The sequence below is a fragment of the Athene cunicularia genome (assembly GCF_003259725.1).
Source record: "Athene cunicularia isolate RWA chromosome 4 unlocalized genomic scaffold, athCun1 chr4_part2, whole genome shotgun sequence".
In the NCBI taxonomy this organism is placed as follows: domain Eukaryota; kingdom Metazoa; phylum Chordata; class Aves; order Strigiformes; family Strigidae; genus Athene; species Athene cunicularia.
This window is the reverse complement of record NW_020799099.1, coordinates 34,382,961-34,401,744: the sequence shown is the minus strand read 5'-3', so window position 1 is coordinate 34,401,744 and position 18,784 is coordinate 34,382,961. Positions and strand designations below refer to the sequence as shown.

The 18,784-nt window shown below is 40.0% G+C and overlaps 1 protein-coding gene across 3 annotated transcripts in view; it reads right to left on the bottom strand.

The window, feature by feature from the left end:
* Nucleotides 1-9,544: 9,544 nt before the first annotated feature.
* Nucleotides 9,545-18,784, bottom strand: part of MGARP (mitochondria localized glutamic acid rich protein) — a 25,927-nt gene continuing 16,687 nt past the window's right edge. Inside the window, exons 4-6 of one of the 3 annotated variants that reach the window (XR_003398284.1) lie at nt 14,439-14,615; nt 13,611-13,739; nt 9,545-11,157 (exon numbers count right to left, since the gene is read on the bottom strand). Coding sequence is in view for 2 of the 3 variants with exons in the window: in XM_026847518.1 (XP_026703319.1) it covers nt 13,693-13,739; nt 14,439-14,615 (224 nt within the window). In the remaining variant the exon portion in view is untranslated. The remainder of the gene's footprint in view (nt 11,158-13,610; nt 13,740-14,438; nt 14,616-18,784) is intronic. The other 2 variants (XM_026847518.1, XM_026847519.1) reach the window with 2 other exon arrangements.

Genomic DNA, 18,784 nt, shown 5'->3' with positions numbered 1-18,784 from the left:
GGGCTCAGCCCGCGGGGGGCGGAGGCCGCGGCTGAGGGAAAACCCCCGGCACAGGGGCTCTCGGTGACCTTCAGCCGCGGCCCCGCCTTGGGCAGGGGCCAACAGCTGCCCGCCTCCAAAAGTCCGTCCTTCCTTCCCCCCCCACTCAGCGTGCAGCCCCAGAGGGGTAATTATTTTCCGCAGCTTCATTTCGGGGCGTAAGAGAATGAGCGGCCCATGTGTCTGAGCAGCTGCGGAGCCTCGGGCATACAGAACCGGTTCCAGGCAGTGACTTGTAGGGGCGATGCTGAAATGTCGGCTTCCAGTTCTCTTCGGTCACAGACGCCTCTTCTAGAGCGTGTAGTTTTTGATATGAGCCAGACTCGTCATGCAGCATTTGTTACTCCCTTGTCGATGAAACGCCGTTGTCAGAATTGGCTCGAACCAAGTACGTATTGAGACTGACCTCGTCCAGCCTGCTCTGAGAGTCTTTGGACAGAATTGGCCCTCTTTACAAATACTGGCCTTTAACCATCATAGGTACCCTTCTTTGCGTTTCAGAGTGACAAACAGAAGAGCTTTAGCTGAACTTTCTTTACATTTTCTTTACAGATAAACGCATCACCAAAGAGAATTTCAGTGCTGCGAAGCCACTTACTCAAAAGGAGCTCTAGACAGAAGGTTTTCTCTTCGAACCGCTTTGGGCCCCCTTGTGCTTGCATGTTGTAAAAGTCTGTCATGCTCCTTTCCAACAGGAGCCCTCTGAGCAGGGAGCAGCAGTACGCAATCACGCGGACACGCTCCTCACCTTCACACGCGTGCAAAAGCATTTCTCTGCTACCGCTCAGTTTCCATCCAGCCGTTCACGTCTCCTGCTCATCTCCTTCTCCACCGAGTCTGATTTCCAACCCTCAGTGTCTGCCTTAGACAGTTACCACCCACTGCCCTACAGGTCTGGCTCCTGTCCCTTATGCATTTGAACTGGGTATTTCTTTCCTCTGCATCTTCAGGGCATCAGCTTCCTTTCCTAAGGAAATAAGATCTTTCAGGCATGTTCAGATCCCAGAATCTGACTGGCTTTTATAGGTTACATACAAATCGCAGTTTTCCGGGATACATAACATGGGCAGTTATTTTCCCCAGGGGTGGCACAGATATCTGCTTGACAGTAAAGATAGCCCTAAAAATATCAGGCTTGTGCCCTGAAGCATGGAAACATCAGAGATTCTTTCCTTCTGAAAACGTCAGGCAATATTAATAATAGATAGTGCTACCAGCAGCCTCTTATGTAAGTGGCCACTACAGAGCTGTAGACTTAAACTTAGCTGGTGCTTTGTAACAAACCACACATCACAGCAAAACTGAGGTCTTACCGCACACTAAGCCTGCCAGACATTTAATAGGGCATGCACTTGGATGACATTAATTACAGAATTTGCTGCTGTCATACATTAAGCAATATGAAATTTCAGTTGTCTGTCTGCTCTTTAAAAGATGACTGTTAGATCTTTTGTTTATCTTTAAAAGGAAGTCTCAAACTACACTGGAACAAAATTATTTAGTAACAATATAGCTGGCATCCATGTTGCTGCAATAAACTACAGAATAGTGTTCAGTGTTTACATGTTAGAAAATGTAATTATTCTGAGGTTCTAGCATGCAATTGTATCAACAAAGGTGTAAAGTTAAAATCTCATAGTGGATGATGGACTTTCACATTCTGTAGGCCTTGGGCTTAGATCAGAGAGAGCAGCTGACAATATAAAATAAATGAAAGAAAAGAGCAAGTCAAGAAAAGGGTAGGATATTGAGAGGAGAAGATTAAAAGGTTCCTGGAAAAATTACATTGTTATAGGCTGGAAACAAGCCTAGCTGGGTCAGAGTTGTGGCAATCCATACCAGTTCTTCTGCAGCCTGGTAGCCCTACGTGTTGTCAGCTTCATCCTTAGTGCTTTAATTAGTCATGACTTGACATACTCTCTCTTTTAGTTATTTTTCTTCTTCTTCTTCTTCTTCTTTCCATGGGTCCAAGTTAAAATTCAGAAAAAGAAGAAAACATCTTACCATGATCCTTTTCATGGAGAAGAGCAGACAGCTTCTTTCAAAACATAGACCCACTATCAGCTGAACAAAAGCCATATAAACCTAAGCTCCTTTGTGCATCTCCGCAGCTCCTTCACGGAGTCGCTGGGCATGAGGTGACACGGCCACTGCTCAGGGCTGCTCTGAAGATGGACTTTAAGTGGTCCATTCTGTAATGCTGGTATTTGTTTGCCTGCCACCTGTCCTATGCAGTCCTCTGTTGATCCAGTTTTTCTCCACTCTGCTCGGATGCCATGAGACAAATGTTTCTGCATCCCATCACCTACTTTATTTATGCAACTTCTAGTTCCCACTTTTTCTTCTAAGGGGCCGAGCTGTGCAGCCATTTTAGCAGCACCTCTGTGGGAGGGAGTTGTGGCAGGTGCTCTCTGACTGACTTTGCAGAGAAAAACAGCACTGGTTTGAGATACAACGGCATCTTCATTTCTTTCTCTGATGCTGCTTCTTTTTGTTTGCATTGGGCTTTTTAAATTAAACTAGATTAAGTCTTCATATGGAAAATGGTATTTCTCTTAGGAACAGCTCTTTTTGGTTCACTTTAGGCTAGTTGAAAGTTATGCTGCAAAACGTTAAACTTCAAAATGGAAAAAGCAGGGCCACCCCACCAAGGGATTAGGATCAGTTCAGCTGGATGATTTTTGAAGTTATATAAGTGATGTAGCTATAAAAAAAAAAAAAAAAAAAAAAAAAAAAGACTAGCGGTCCTTTTCACCCCCTCATGAGGTAGACCTGCAGCCAGTTCAAAACTGCTATTGCTGGGATACTGCTGTGCGATAACATGGGGTCAGCAGTCCAGCAGATGCTTCTCTGCCCCTTTTGCATATAGAAAGCTGCGGTCCACATTGCTTTTTAAATGTTGATCCCCAAAAGAGTGTAGCCTATCTAATTCTATATGCTGAGTTTACAGTCTTTCGTCATTCAGATGAAAGGGGAAAGTTACACTGATTCAGACCCAGAAGTATGACCCAGAAATGATCCAGAAGAAATAAGGGAGTGTCCCATGACCCTTCTGTCAAGTCAGTCCATTCTGTAAATCATTATCAATGAAGTAGCAGTAACTCTACAGGTGTATTTAGAGTTTATTCCTTCCTAGGATAGAATTGCATAACATACAGACTAGTTTGTGAAAACTCTACAGATAGACCAATGGTAAAAACTATTGATAATTTCTGAAATTAAAATGTCAGTATTTTGGGGGGGGTTGCCTGGGGATTGGTGGGGTTTTTTTTGTTCTTACATGAACTTCTAATAGACTCCATATTGTGCTTATAGAGTCATGGAAACGCATCTCATTTTTGCTGTGCAGTATTCCAACACCACTAGATTAAGCTACATTTTAACTTAAGGAAACAAGCTTTATTAAGACCTAGCTATCTGTGTGTCTACCTATCTCTCTGCTGTTCTCTTCCCTGTGACCTTATTTGCCAACTTTGGCTCAATTTTATAAAACAGGAAAAAAAAAACCCAAAACACTATCTCAAAGATAAGTTCCTACAAGTTTCAAGAACTCAAGTATTGGAGCAGATGAGACCAACATCTGTGTGTCCCTGCCCAAGAAAGCTGCTGGTTTTATGCTGACCCACAGCAGCCGGTTGATGTATTGATATGCATATAGCTGTGCACCAGCTACCAAAGTGCTATTTCTTAGCTGACTTGCTTTCTCCCCCGCTAAAAAAGAAGGCATTTGAAGTATATGGAGATATAGTGGAAAACTGGTGGCACTGTGGGATTAGAAGACACGTGGAAGGCCTGATGGGGCAGCAACAGAAGGATCACAGGGACCACGGAGGATACAGCTGGGATTACAGAGAGAAAGATGACAAGGGAGCTTCTCTACAGGGTACAAGTCCATGGTTAAGCAAGCACTACAGCAGAGCTTGCTTTGCGTATGGCTATGGGAAACGGCAGCTGCAGGACACGCATTAAAAGCGATTAAAATGCATCCTAATGGAAGCCCTGCATAGTCTTGGATACTTACCATGTTAACATTTAATTGTAAAATGGTAAACTCCCAAGGAAGTTGTAAGCATAAAATTATCCAAAATAAAGAGTCTGTAGAAATAAAACCCAAAATTCAAGCCCTATGCTTGCTAAAACCAACAGTTGGATTCTACGAATATTCATTGCCAGCCTGCTACAAGTAATGTTACTGGCTGCTGCTTTATATATTACTGAAGCTGCCTTTGCCAGCAGGAAGAAGATTCCTGATAGGAATGAATATTCTGGGATGGATATTTTATTGTACAGGTTTCTCCCAAAAGTGATCACTTTAGTAGCACAAGTCTGAAGCATTTGAACAGTTTTGCTTTTATAGAAGATGATGTCCAAGACCCTACCAAGCCCTCACAGGAAAAAAAAAGTGTCACACTGAGCTGAGAGCTCAAAGATTATTGCTGGTGGAAAAATATCACTCAAAATGGTAAGCAGCAGGAGTAATCTGGACAGAGTCCTATCCATGAGTCGCTGTACCCCAGTGCAGAGCAGACACTAAAGTCAGGAGAGCAGAGTTTTTCATCTATCCTGCCAATGGGGGTTTTTGCAGTGGGCCAAGTTGGACAGATACAAAACGGAGACGGCTATTTTGGCACACTACTGATATCAGGAACAGATCTTTTGTACCAGTCCCAGGCAACTCCTGGTAGCAACACTGCAAACACCAAGTCCAGAAAGGGCCACTGGATATCTATTTCATATATGACAAAGTGACAAATGTTTCCCTGAGTCCTATAATACTTTGTACAAAAGGTACAAAAATATATGACAGAGAAGTCGTGGAGGATGGCACCAGTGTTTTACATCCCTGCCACTGCAAGGTGCTGGTCAAACAACCAGTTGATACTAGAAAGCAAATCGGTATTCACACTTTAGAGGGACAGGCATCCCATCTCCCGCAGCTGTTCCTGCCTGCAGGGCAGGGGGGAATACGCCTTCCTGACCCCAGGCTGGTGATCAGGTTAACTTGGCATGCACAAGCATAGCTCACCAGCTTTTGGAGTTATTTTTACAGGGATATGGGACTTAATTCGAGGTCTACAGATCTGATGATTTGCGTATTTCTTTTGCCAAGGATAAATACCAGATAAATAAAGGCTCCATCTGTGAAGAATTCCAGATCTGACAGCTTTAAGGCAAAGTTTCAGACTCCTTGTTGCCCCTGAATACAAGGTTTCTGTGCTATGAAGACACAGGGCTAGTGTCAGCTTAACTCAAACTCACTTGAGCTTCCTATCTACCCCTTGATTTTATTCATGTTGTAGGCTACTAAAGCAGATAATATGTTACAGTAAAGTCCTTTAAATCACATGTCAAATTCTAATCTTCTCTGAATTCATTCTGTCTCCTTTATAATTTCCCTTAATGGTATATAAGTTAGAATAAAATAAAATAAAACCTTAAACCAAAAAACAAACACACACTCCTTTCCTTAAAGCTGCAAGGCTACTTGGTTTGTAAAGTAGGTAAGCACAAGAGCTTCTTATCCTCAGCATTGCAGGGGTTCTAATGCCACTAATTACATGGGAGTTATGTGATTAGAGCTGGGGACTAATGCAATGCTGAAACAAGCCTGTTTCAGTCAGGATTTTATCCCTGAATAAATTTGCGTTGCTTTAAGAAAGAAGGAATTACACAGACATAAAGGAAGAAAGTCTGTAGCAGTTTGTTGCTGTTAGATATACATTAAAATACAGCAGTTGAAATATTTTAGAAAAAAAGGATCTAAGTCAGAATGAGTGTGAAAGAGGACTTTACCTCATTTTCACTCAAAAAATACATGCGATGTATATGGCATGTTTATTTTCCTAATTTAGAAACAGCAGAAACCAGAATGTCTACAAAGGATGCTTCTGATATAGGAAAACCCTTTGGAAACCGTGATGTTTTGTGAGAAGAAATTTCTCACAGAGACTATCTAGCTTGTTTTCAACTGTTTTTGCTTTAAAGAAAAAATGAAAAAAAGAATTGTCCTCAAAGACAAATACATCTTTCATAGCATAATATTTCAGCATTTCATTTAGGGACATCCAAGCTCTGCAGTTAGTAAATGTCTTCATGCGGACAGTGCCTGAGTGAGGCTATCTCAGACCTGGTACAGAAGACAAGATTCTGAGAAGAGACATGCTGAAAGCAAATGGGCAGGGGGTAGAAATCAATCCATTACTGTTTTCCTCATAAAATAACTACTTCAAACACTTCAACGTCCTTCTCTGTTTATAACCAGGACTGAATACTTTGTGTGACCTCCTTCTACTGCTGATAGTTGTAATAAGTAAAAAGGGGCAAGACTGCAGTGATTTTGATTTTATAGAACTTCATTAATCATTTAAATGGAAACAAAGACATTCACACCCAGTCTCATTGTGTCCCCATTGGCAAGAACTGTCAAACCCTGAACAGTTACTCCAGGTTTGGCTCCTCTCGTATTAGAACAGCCTCGGCACCACATACTTTGCATTGGAAATTAGTCCCTTACTACAAGAGTGGAATGAAAAGGATCTGTATGATTTGGATTTTCTCCAAACCACAATTAAACTTCAGAAAAAAAAAAAAAAAAAAAAAAAAAGCATACATTATTCATTTCTTCCCGTATTGTTCAGCTCCAGGTTTTGAGGATGGGGGATTTTTTCTCTGTTCTAGGTTTTAGTAATCATACTGCTTTTGATTTAGTGCCCTCTTCTGCTTGACAATATGAGTGCATGTTGCCCAATGGTTAATTCTTCTCAATTAGCCCTCACTGGAGAATAACATTTCCCAGTACCTACTGAGAAAGAAGATAGCCTTACGCAGGAAGAAAGAAGCTAAGAAAAGAAAAATTGAAAAAAAAGGTATCACCTTATGGGAAGGTGATCAATGAACCTCCACAGACCTCAGTAATTTAATGTAATCACAGAGAGGGAAAGAGGAAATATGATCTTGATACATATTACCGTCTCTCCCTTTCCACTTACTCTCTGTATTTTTCCCCTTAATTTAATTGGGTTGCATACTGCAGTCAATGCTGAACTGAGAAGACAAAGTACAGGCAGCCAAACTTCCTGAGATGCAGCACGGAACCTGTAGCAATGCGTAACGCTTTGCCTAGGGCACAAGCAGAGCTCATACATCTGCCTTGCGAAAGATCATTAAATCACGGAGGTTTAAAATAAGGAAAAGTATTAAGCAAGATTTTTAGGTAATTAAGAGATACTGAATCTGCACAGAAAGCTGATAGAAATAATTAACCGACCACATGAAGAAAAGTCTTGTATTCCACGGAAGCTGCCCATTTGTTTGTTATACAAGAGCTGTTGAATGTCAATCGCAAACAGCCTTTCAGAGATTGCTAAAGCCGTCATCTGAGTTTGGCAAAATGACAAGAGGAAGTGGAGAACATTTGCAGATAATTAAACCACTAAGCAAATCATGCTTTTTTTTTTTTTTTTCCCCAACAACCTGTTTAATTACCTCTCATTCATCCAAATGGCAGCAACAACTCCAGTACAGAAGCCTCCAGTTTTATCTCTTCGTCCCATCCCAATAAAGCTGGAGGGGGCAGCGACTGCCACAGCATCCCAAACCAAGGGGCAAAGACCGGAATGCAGGAGAATCCAGTTACCCGCAATGATGCCTGTCGCTCTGGGACGGACTTCATTTCCATCACCCTGCGCACCTTCCATCTTCTGCAGCAGGTGAGCAGGGCGAGAGCAAAGCGCACAATTGACAACTACCTTTCCTAAGAGCAGAACTGTCTGTGTGGCAACGGGGGCAGCACTCCGTGGAAATGAGCTGATCCATGGGTGGCAGACCAAGGACACTAGCCCCCGTGTCCTTTCACACAAAATACCTTCTGTCCCCACACGTCTCCCCCCACATGCCTGTGCCCTCTGAGCATGCTCCTGCAGCACCACTGACTCAGTCTTTCACCCCCCCCCGACCACCAGCAGAGAGAAAACCGCATCTGCAGTAGCTGATTATGGCCACCAAGATGTTACTCAGCTGCATCATATATGTGCGTTTGCTCATCTGCCGGGAAACACAACAAAGGAAGCTGTCGATCTCCTCAGCTGTCATTCAGGCGGTAGGAACTTTGTGTCCTCCTCACCTCTGGTAGAACAGAAGTTGGGGTTGGCTAGTTGGCTCAAAATTTTATGAGGACGCAGAAAGGAGAGAGACCAACAAGTGGGGGGAAAAAAAGCACAGCCTCGGTTTTTGGCTTAGTTTGGGTTTGTTGTGGTTTTGTGGTTGGGTTTTTTTTCAGAAAAAAAAATCAAAAGTTGTATTTTATCACATCATCAAAGCTTGCCACAGAGGCACAAGAAATCTTGCTTAAAGTATTTCACTCTTGGATTTTTCCAATTTTTGAGTACCAACTTGCAGTTTGAAAGATCTAAGTAATTGGTATATGGTTTTAAGAAGCAAATGAAAATAAAATTTAAATTCTATTTTGGCAAACATGGGCAAAGAACAAAACTGAAATTATTAGATGGACTTCATCTGTCTCCAGCACTTCAGCTAAAGTGAATTGCTGCTAGCAGCAGGAGGCTGTCATCCTTCACATGAACTAGCGCTAGAGGGAGGTGAAACGCTTTGCCAGCTATTTTCACAGAAACTTGCTGACTGCAGAGGAGCAATTTGTAGTTTGGGCAAATTCAGGAATCTCAAGTTTCACTTTGAGCTTTTAAATGTATTGTCAAGAACAAACCTCTTCCCCCTCATCTCCTTTAGTCTTGCATTATCTCTTCTCTCTGCTGTGGTCTTGTTCCCCTTAATAAGCCAATACCCTTTCACCATTTTCTATGGCTTATCACAGTCTTTGTGCAGTGACTCAAATATTCAGTTTTCCAGAGGTGAAGGACAGAAAAACATTAATCTATGTGGTAATTACACTCCATACTAGAGTGACTGATAAAAGCGATCGATGATGGCCAGGGACAACCTAAACCAGTAAAGACAAAGGATTTCTGGTTAAGCAACAAGGCATTTTGCATGTAGTTCTTAGCTATTTATTTTGAAGAGCAGCCTTCTGCAAATTGCTAAATATCTCTGTTGTTAATCTAGGATAATCAAGTGCTGAAGCAGACCCTGCTGTGCTACATGTCATCACAGCTAGAGTTTAGAATATATTCTTACTTCCTTTGGATTTCAAAAGTAGAGTCTTTATTTAAATTAAAAAAAAAAAAAAAAAAAAAAAATACAGGCTATCCTGAGACTCCAACATTTTTTGAAATCAGAAAGATTAGAAGCTTTGGAAAGTGCACCATAGGCTGTGCTTCAATTCTTCAGGCTTGCCATGTACCAGAGCAGTTTCAGAGATAAAGGGACATTGAGCAAAGCCTACAATTTCAGAAACCCTATTGCCAGCTGCAGAAATTAGAAACAGCTCCTTTCACTAGGAATTAGTGACAATGAATAGAACGTTTAAGAATATGCATCCATCATAGGATGTTTAATCTGCCAGATAAAGATAGACTCCCATCCAACACAGTATCAGTCTAAGACTTTTATTTCAGCAGCTTTGTCTACAAAAATTGCTTTTAATCACAGTGGCTTTATCCTTTAAGCAGAAGGCTGTGGTGTGGCTTCTTGAAGCTCAGGAGCCTGACTCTGCCTCTGCATTATTCCAGTTATTCCTAAGCAGGTACAGGGGCAATAGGCTGTATTTTTGTTGGAGCACTATTATAATTTGCTTTACGATGGGGGAAGGAGCCCATGTTTCTTTGTGCCATGGGTAGGAATGTCATAATGCTGTAATTTCCCTTTCAACATTTTTCCAAAGTTCTCCTTGAACAGAAAGCGGTCAGATCCACCTTATAATTCACACTTTCTATATGCATTGTGTATAATATACCTTATTTGGCTCTGGTTTAGAATGATCACCATTCTGTGATGGCTGTAATGCTTTTTAGCAGGTGAGGGTCTCAGTGAAAGTCTCGTAGTAGATGCACACTCATGCACATGCCCAACACACAGTGGAGTGTTAGGAGAGCATTATTCATTTATTGTTAAGATAATACTAACAAGACAAGATTATTTAGCTATTCTGTTCTTTATTAGTCCCTAAGAATCCTTGTCCATTTGAACACCTGTGGCATAGCCTTCCACAGGGATGTTGCTGGCCACCTGCAAGCGCTCAGAGAGGAGCTTTGCCATAGCCTAAATTGCTCGTGATTTGTACAAGAGTGGTCTCTCAAACCTCTGTGTTGTTACGCCACTGCTGCATGCCACTGCTAAGACAGAACAACACAGAAAGACTACAGCAAGCTGAGTAAGGTTTGGTGGGAATGGGGCCCAGCAGCCCCAAGGTAGGAGCCACCACTTTGATCAATGATGATAATAACTTCAGCTGGTGTTACTTGGGGTTTTGTGCTATAAAGTACCTATTGCTACTACTTGCAAATGGGTTTTGTTCACAAAGCAGGAGCCTTAAAAATGTTTACTCCTGGATATTACTGTGCAAGGAAGGGTAGCATCTAAAATGTTTATGCACAGGGAAAATTAGATCTTATACATCCAGATGTCCTATGCTTACAATTGCAAATCCAAACTTGGGAGCAAACAAGGTTATTATTTTCTCCGTGACTCTGTTAGAATTTAAATTACCTGTTAGAAATTAAAAATACTAACAGGTAATTTGTGTAAGATTTTAACATAGTTAAAACCTTTTACTTACATTTTAGCATGGAATGTTACAATGGTATAATTATGCACCACAGTTTGGACCAAAAGTAAGAAATCGACGTACATAACAAGACAACAAAGACCTGGAACAAGTTCGCCTGACGTGGTCTCAGTTAAGTCTACTGCATCTCTTAGCACGTGTATCTATTACATGCTGGATGGTGCTCTGACAGTTATTACTGAATGCTACTTTCTAAAGCAGAGATGTTAATCACAGAAGCGTCTCTCTAACCAACTTAAATCATATTAGGATGTCTGTTGCAGCACTGAATACTGGTCCTAATGAGCACTGTGTGGTATGACAAACTGCACAATTTCTTTTACGTCTCCAAGGAAGAGTATGAGGTTTCACACAGGAATCAGATGGATGATTGCCACAAGTATTTCCATTAAAGTTTTCAAAGGCTTCAGCACTGCTTACTGGGAAAAAGAAAAGAGAACCTGGTTTAGAGGAAGCAACAATAAATGATGTTTAGCAACAGACTTGATTCATCAGGTCTTTTTCTTTGCAAACATTCCAAGCACACCATAAATTTGACTGGAGGTTATCAGTTAAGTGAATTACAGCATATAAACACTACTGCTGCATAAATCGTGCTTATCTGATGGCTTGTGAAAACTTGCTCTGCTATCACCAACAAAGCCCAGTTTCAAGGAATCCCTCATCTTCAGCCATGTTGCTCAGGTATAAATTAATTCCCCTGCATGCTGGGCACGTTCCACTAAGCTGTACTTTACAAATAGTTACTTGCTTAACTTTAGGCAAGAGGTAAACCAGTTGTGTTTGCTGAGAGTACTGATATAAGTAGCTTTATAGCAGTGGGAATTTGGGACCAACAGCCACACACAGTAGAAAGGGGAACAATACTATATTCTTACTCAGGCATGCTCTCAGCATCAATTCAAGGCTTCATCTGAGGATCTCATCCATTACTATTGCTTCTATCCCTTCACCAAATAATTAGTTGGGGTTTTTTTTTAAATTAACTGGATACTAATTTGATTCTCATTTCAACATTATTTTTTTTTTACATTTAATTCCCCCCAAAATATGATTTCTTTTAATGCAAACTTAAAGTTAAGGTTTGTACCCTAAGTACTTACAATCAAAACATACACTAAAAAAAAGATTAGTTCTTTCCTAACTGGGAATGCATTGTGGCTCTTGACTTGTAAATGGGTTGGCTTTCAATCCAGCAGCAAACTTCCAGCATTAGTAAAATGTTTTATAAACATTTCTCTTTATTTTCCCCCCTACAAGACTGAATTGAAATGTAGTAACCTTATGATGCTATATTCATGAAAATACTTTTTTTTGGTCAAAAAGAGCCTGAGCAGTTTAAGCAGAATTCAATGGATGCATATTATGGTAGCATATTCATCTATTTTTCACCTATTTTCAGTTTGTTCCATCAAAGGTGCTTCCTACAGCTTGCCTTCCCTCCCACTCCCACCCCTTTCAGTTACCATCTCTGCCTTCATTAACTGAATTAGGACATATTGCGTATTTATTGTCTAAATCAAAATCTGGAATAACAATGCAAATGATTTTTAGGGTTGCAAGATGTTTACAGGGAAAAATAGAGATTCATCACTCTATTGCCTTCTCTATGTCACTGCATTTATGTGTCCCAGAGCGGAGTGAATTTCTCAGTAACTTCTTTTTCTCATGTGATATCCTCAGGTGCCCTTAGCTTTCACTCTGAGCGAAAATAACAGCTTTGAGAGGCTTATTATTGCAACATTTCTGCACATCTCACCCACATTCCTTAAATATTTGGTCCCCTTCACATCATTACTCCTAGTAAAACACAAAAATTGTATTTGGTAGAGGAACATATCTTACACTAGCATTTTGCAAATTATAATTGTGGGCTTGGCTTTGCTTTAATTTTTTTTTCTTAGTTTTGAATGCTAAAAAAACATGCAAAAAGACACGCAGTTTAAGAACAACATTTACCTTTTATCACAAAAAGGGCATTACCTTATTTTATATTGCAGTGGATGTTACAATAAGCAAACATGCATTTGAAAAGGACTCAGAATATAATGATAAGGTTGTGTAAGTGTATTTAGAGTACATGTTTTGAGGATGCAATGAAAAATAACTTTCTTTGCTCCATTTCCTTCTCCTCTTGCACTGGTGCTCCAAAAAATTAGAGTATGAATTATTAACTAGCAGCAAAAAGAATTCTGAGAATTCCTGACCTGGGATGTTTATTTGCTCGCCTTTCAGTTGTTTCTATTCTAGTTAATATCTTTTCTACCAAGATTCATGTTCATATTTCAGCCAAACTTTTGATTCTCTCAGGTTTCTATTACCATCTTACAGTCCACTTTGGAAAGGGGAGTCACAGGGAATAGCAAAATAGTAAGAATATTGTGGACAAAGTATTCTATTCTATAAAGTTATAAAGCCAGCTGAACAAGATACTAGCAAAATATTAAGAATATTTTATTCAGTATTTTTCATTAGCACAAGATAAAAGTGCAGAGAGACTAAACAAGAAAAAATGTCTTCAACAAAAAACAGTCCAGCTGGTTACAACTTCACCAGATTTATACTGAGGATAAGAAGAGTTCACTTGTATAGGGCAATAACCCAGAAGTCCAGCATCTATGTAATTTAAACCAATGTCCAACTAACATTTTTTGCCTAGAAAAAAAGCTACAACTCTATGGTCTTTATCCAGTTTGCATGGGACTAAGATAAAGCCATAAATAAATAGCGTAACAGCTAATATAGAAAAGTTTTGAAAAGCCTCTAAAAGATGTAGCAATCATTCCCAAATAATAAGAAAGACTTCAGTTAAGTTCTTTTCTGCTGGAAGCAGAAATAGAAATTCACCATCAGACTGCACATGCAGACTTACCACATGCTGCAACTGCCACTAACTGAGAAAAAAAGAAGGGTGAAGAGCAGGAAACCACATGTTGCAATTGTACTGTGTACCTTTAGGGTTCCTTAGCAACTTCTTCAGGTGTCTCCTCCTCCACAGAAACTAAAAATAGAGACAAAACACCAATGAGAAACATTGGAAACAACTTACTCGACGACATAGTTGAGTAAGTTGTTTCCTTTAGTCCCAAATGATCCTCTGGACTAAAGGGACACAACTTACAAAGTCATATTAGATGTACAGACATTTTTCCTTTTAGCTTTTTAATTCTAATTGTAAAAGAGTTTAGAGGCCAAACTTCTAAACTCGTCTGAAAATCTCCACGGTGATGATTTTAACACACATTTTTCTTTGCATTCAATTACATCATTCAAATTTAATATCAATATAAGATCATTTGTAACTTCATGGAAACACTTCAAGATTCATTAATACCACATGCTCTATATTTTTCTTTACAGCATGTAATTCAAGACAATTCTATCTCTCAAATTAAGTCAGATGTTTAAAAAAAGTGTGTTACATCACATGCAGCACAAGGGAGAATTTCTCCTTCTTAATGAGCTTTACATCCAGCCACTCAGCAGGGCACTGAGCTCAAAGCAGCACCACGATCCAATTTAGCAACACCTATTTCTACTGCACAGCATATAATTTCAAAATTAAATTTTCTGCTAACCCTACGATGCCAAACACAGTCATTGCTAGCAGCCACATTGCATCACTTGAGTTCTGCATGTTCTTGCAGCTACTCCAGTGCAAACAGCCACTAGTGCTTTTCAGAGACAAAAGGTTTCAGACCCAGCTGTGCTCCTGCACCTTCTGGAGCTTGTCCCGACTCCTCAGCATCAACGTCCTGGTTCCTTGAGGGTGTGTCAGATATGTCTTGAGCTGCTGAGTCTACTCCTTCCTTGACACTGTCTAAGTTTTCCTCCTGGGCAGAAGAAGCTGCAACATCCAAGGCTTCACTCACAGTTTCTATGAATCAAATTAGAGAGATAATTTCTTGTCTTTCCATTCACTGGCATAAACGAGGGGGAAGCAGTCAAGGCTCACAAAGCATGAAGTACCTGCCTAACATATGTTTGAAACAACACAACAGTATCTATCAGACAATTAAATTTTATCATGCAAGTAAAAGTTTGCAAGCCGAATTCCAGTGAAAATCTGACTCCTCCCAACCCTGGGGCAGAAAACTATAAACATGAGCTCTTTGCCTGTCTTTGGACAAAGGTAAGTATTCTCCAACATGTATATTCTCTTGAAGATACCCTAATTTTATTTTCTGATATTTCTCAAACTATTCATGATGTGCAAGATACTAATAGTAAATAATCCACTGAAATCGTCCTAGTCTGATCAACACCATAGGACAGTACACATACACGCCACATAACCTTGTCATGGGTATGAAGAAATATCCTAACTGAGATTCCGGTGTAGTATGATTGCCAACCAGCCATTTTTCAGTACTTCTTAAGAATAAAGCAATCTATCTGTATAAAAAGTCTGTCACAGGTAATATGTTTATATACTGATACGCTCTGCAGGGAGACTGAACACATCATCCAGCAGTTACATGTTAACTTTTGAGTAAATTCTCTCTTACCATGTTCTTCTAACCTTCTCATTGGAGGTCTCCATCATCACACACCTTAACTGCTCAGCTGGCTGAGGTCTGCAGGGACTTTGTTGTTACAAATTGTGTCCTATACTAAGCTACATGTATATTAACGACAGTTAACTAAACGGCTTCATTAGAAGTTCCATAAACGCAGTAAATAGGAGTTTTGTAGAGCTAACATCCCATGCCTTTTTCCAAATATCAGCTTGCAGCTACTTAAATACAGCATATTCTGAACATCAACTATTTCATTTTATTTTGCAGAATACCAACTGAATGTTGAAGAAACAATAGGGAAAAAAATCATGAATCGGTACCTTTGTCTTTATAGGGAACAGATAAGAAGTACAAATAGTATATCTGAAATTCAGAACATTAGATATTTTATAGCTAGCATCACTTGCCATAATGTAATACATTTGTTATGGTAATAAGTTGCTGATCTTGAGTTTTTAACATCAAACATTTAGTTTAGATTACCAAAAACTCGTTCTCTGGCTTACAGTATTTCATCTTGTTAATTTTTATTTTTTCTGATGTTTCGGTCTTTTAATTTCTTTTGCACTAAGAAGAGTACATCAGTAAGCAAGTAAAAGCAGCAACATGGACTTTCCTGCTTTTTAATAAAACCTCATTTCCTTTGAATGGGAATTGTGTTTATTTGTCACCTACAGGAATACCTGCCTTGAAAACAAATGTTAACATTTACACCATTTGTACTGAACGATTTGCCTCTGGTCTGAAGTATTCTTTAGGGCTACCAGAAAGGCAATGTACTGCAATAAAATATGGATTCCTCCCAATGTGTCTATCCAGGTCTCTGCGGAGTAGCCGTCACTCCCTAAAATACAAAGGGCCTTGTTGTGATAGGCATTGCATTTTTGAAAACCTATGTCTGTACATACAAGCAATTCTCCTTGGTTACTGCAGAAAACTCCAGCTGGTACTTTTATTCAAGTGACTTCCACATCCATTCCTTGAGCACGTGTGGCTAGAGCTTTGCAGTAGCCACCAGCCTGGTGACACAGCTGAAGTGCTCTTTTTGAGAAGAGAAGGCTGGCAGGAGCTGGCAGTCCAAGCGCCCTTCCTCACGGCAGCACCGGGCACGCCATGGCCATCTTGCACCGGTCCTTACCCGTGCCTTAAGGCACTACCTCCAGCAAAGATTCAGACAGGCCCAGGAAGATCATTCTGGCATCACTTCTTTGGCTTATTGCAACTCCAGCAAGCTATCTAAGTGTCTTTTGGTGCTCTGAACACCATGAAAATAAGAACCAGCCTTTAACCATGAAGGCTATTTTGAGCATTAATCTGACATATCAAAACAAATCTCGGTGGATGTTTTGGTCTTGGACCAAACACTCTGTATCCCACTCACAAGGTTAACACGTTTTTCTCTGTCCTGGGCAATTGCTGTGATCCCAGGGCAACACCAGATGAACGATGACCTGGCAAGCTGAGAAGGAGTCCCCTGTCTCATTCAGAATCGGGACTGCCACTCGTCCCTCCTCTGCGGGGAACGGCAGGCACGCTGCCCGAGCCCCTCATGTCCTCTCCTACTGATCAGCTGGTGGCACAATGCATTACAAAGTTTAAGAACTTCTCCTTTTTGTTTCCCCGGATGTTAAATTTAAGCTCGCTGCTATTCCCCACCACCCCCTCACCTTTTTTATTTTAAAATCTGCATGCATTTCCTATTTTTTCAGTCCAGCTTAATCTCTCGCAGTTGATCTGCGTAAAATCATGCAGCAACACCCTACTTCATAAAAGAGATTTTAATCTATGCCTGGTACGATTACTCATTTTCCATAACCCTTGGAAGAAGGATTTTACTTCTCTGTCTGTCCAATTATTGCAAAGTTGTTAATAAGCCTGTTGTGAAATTCTACAGCAATTAACAGACATAACTGAAATCACTTCTAACTTCTGATAGTTCAAGAACTAAAAAAAATTAAGGTTATTTTTCAAAACAGAGTTGTAGAGGAGTTACAGCATCTTACACTGGTTCCGTGTCATTTTCTGAATGATGATCAGCTTGACATTCTGAATTCCCCGTATTTCCTTGTGCAGTGATGACTATGACCCACTTTGTCTCTCTATGACAGTTTTCTTACAATTTCTACAGGCTTTAACTGAACAAAATAATCTGCGTTGTGCAACGCTTCTCCGCAATGAAGACGCATGGTATTTATGTGCTGTTCTTATTATGAGTTCCACTGAAAGCCCAGCTGCTTTATTATCAATAGTACACAATACTACTTCAGCTCCTTAACATCTTTAACAAAACACCCACTTGGTAGCGTTCTGGTCAAATTTGTCTCAGTCAAATGATGATTCACCCTGACCCATACAATTTAAAATCTGCCCAAAATGGAAATGGTCTTGATTTTTTAATTTTTTTCATATATTCACAGAAGAATTGTTTGGGTTTTTTCCTTAATTCTGAGGCAGGTAGGGGAAACCCCCACATCATTCATCAACAGCACTGGAGTTAAATGGTTTAATAATTTTACTGTTTCATTGAGTGTTTGGTGTGTTGTGCATACCCCCCCCCCCCCAATCTTAGAAGGATGTATCACTCTACAGAATACCCTACAGTATACACTTCACAGTTTCACACAAGGTGTTATACTGGTAGCAAAGCATCAGCTTTTGTGTGTAATATTAGGTATTTTTTTCCAAACAATTTATCTTTCTTTTACTTATGTTTCTTCACCAGGCATTTGTCAATTTGAAGTTTTCCCCTGTGATAAGCAGCTAAGTCCCAGTATCAGTGGCTACAGTTTTCTTCAATTTTACTAGGCATTTGTATATACTACTGCACTTACAGATCTGAATTAGCTTAACTTCCTTGTGATTTCAACAAGAGATAATATAAAATAATTTTGAGACTCATAGAAATGCAACTAATCACATTTACTAACTGTAGGCAAGTGGTTAGGCTTTGCACATTGCATCAACAGCTGTTCTGAAGGCATTCAAATGGATTTTAACATACCCAGGATTTTGAGGACAAACTTCCTCAGGCTAGTTAGACCTCGGACATATTTCCACTACGCAACCATCCGTACCTAATTCAACATCTTTTTAATATCCACTGATTACTTGTAACACTGAACCCTAACAAAAATATCATCTGCTTCTGCCCAGGACAGTTATATGCACTCTCAGGTGGTCTTTAGCCCCTCTGCTGTACAAGATACCCATTGTGAGAAGAAATACATCCTTTCAGATTGCTCATGCAAGAACAGAACACGGCTGGAAAGCACCATCAGCACATTGCATACGCACCAAACACAACACCAAACCATTTATGTTATGAAAACACATCTGGTTTGAGTTGAGTAAATACAGAAAAGGAAATTGATTTTACAGACAACAGGAAATTAGTTTTTTGGTTTAAAACTTTTTTTTTTTTTAATAAGGCAGTAGCATTAGGTAGCTTCAGTAGCTTCTTAGCATGATATCCAACATCTAGCTCCACCTAGAATTTTTAGGACACTATTCCTATCATTTCGGGGGG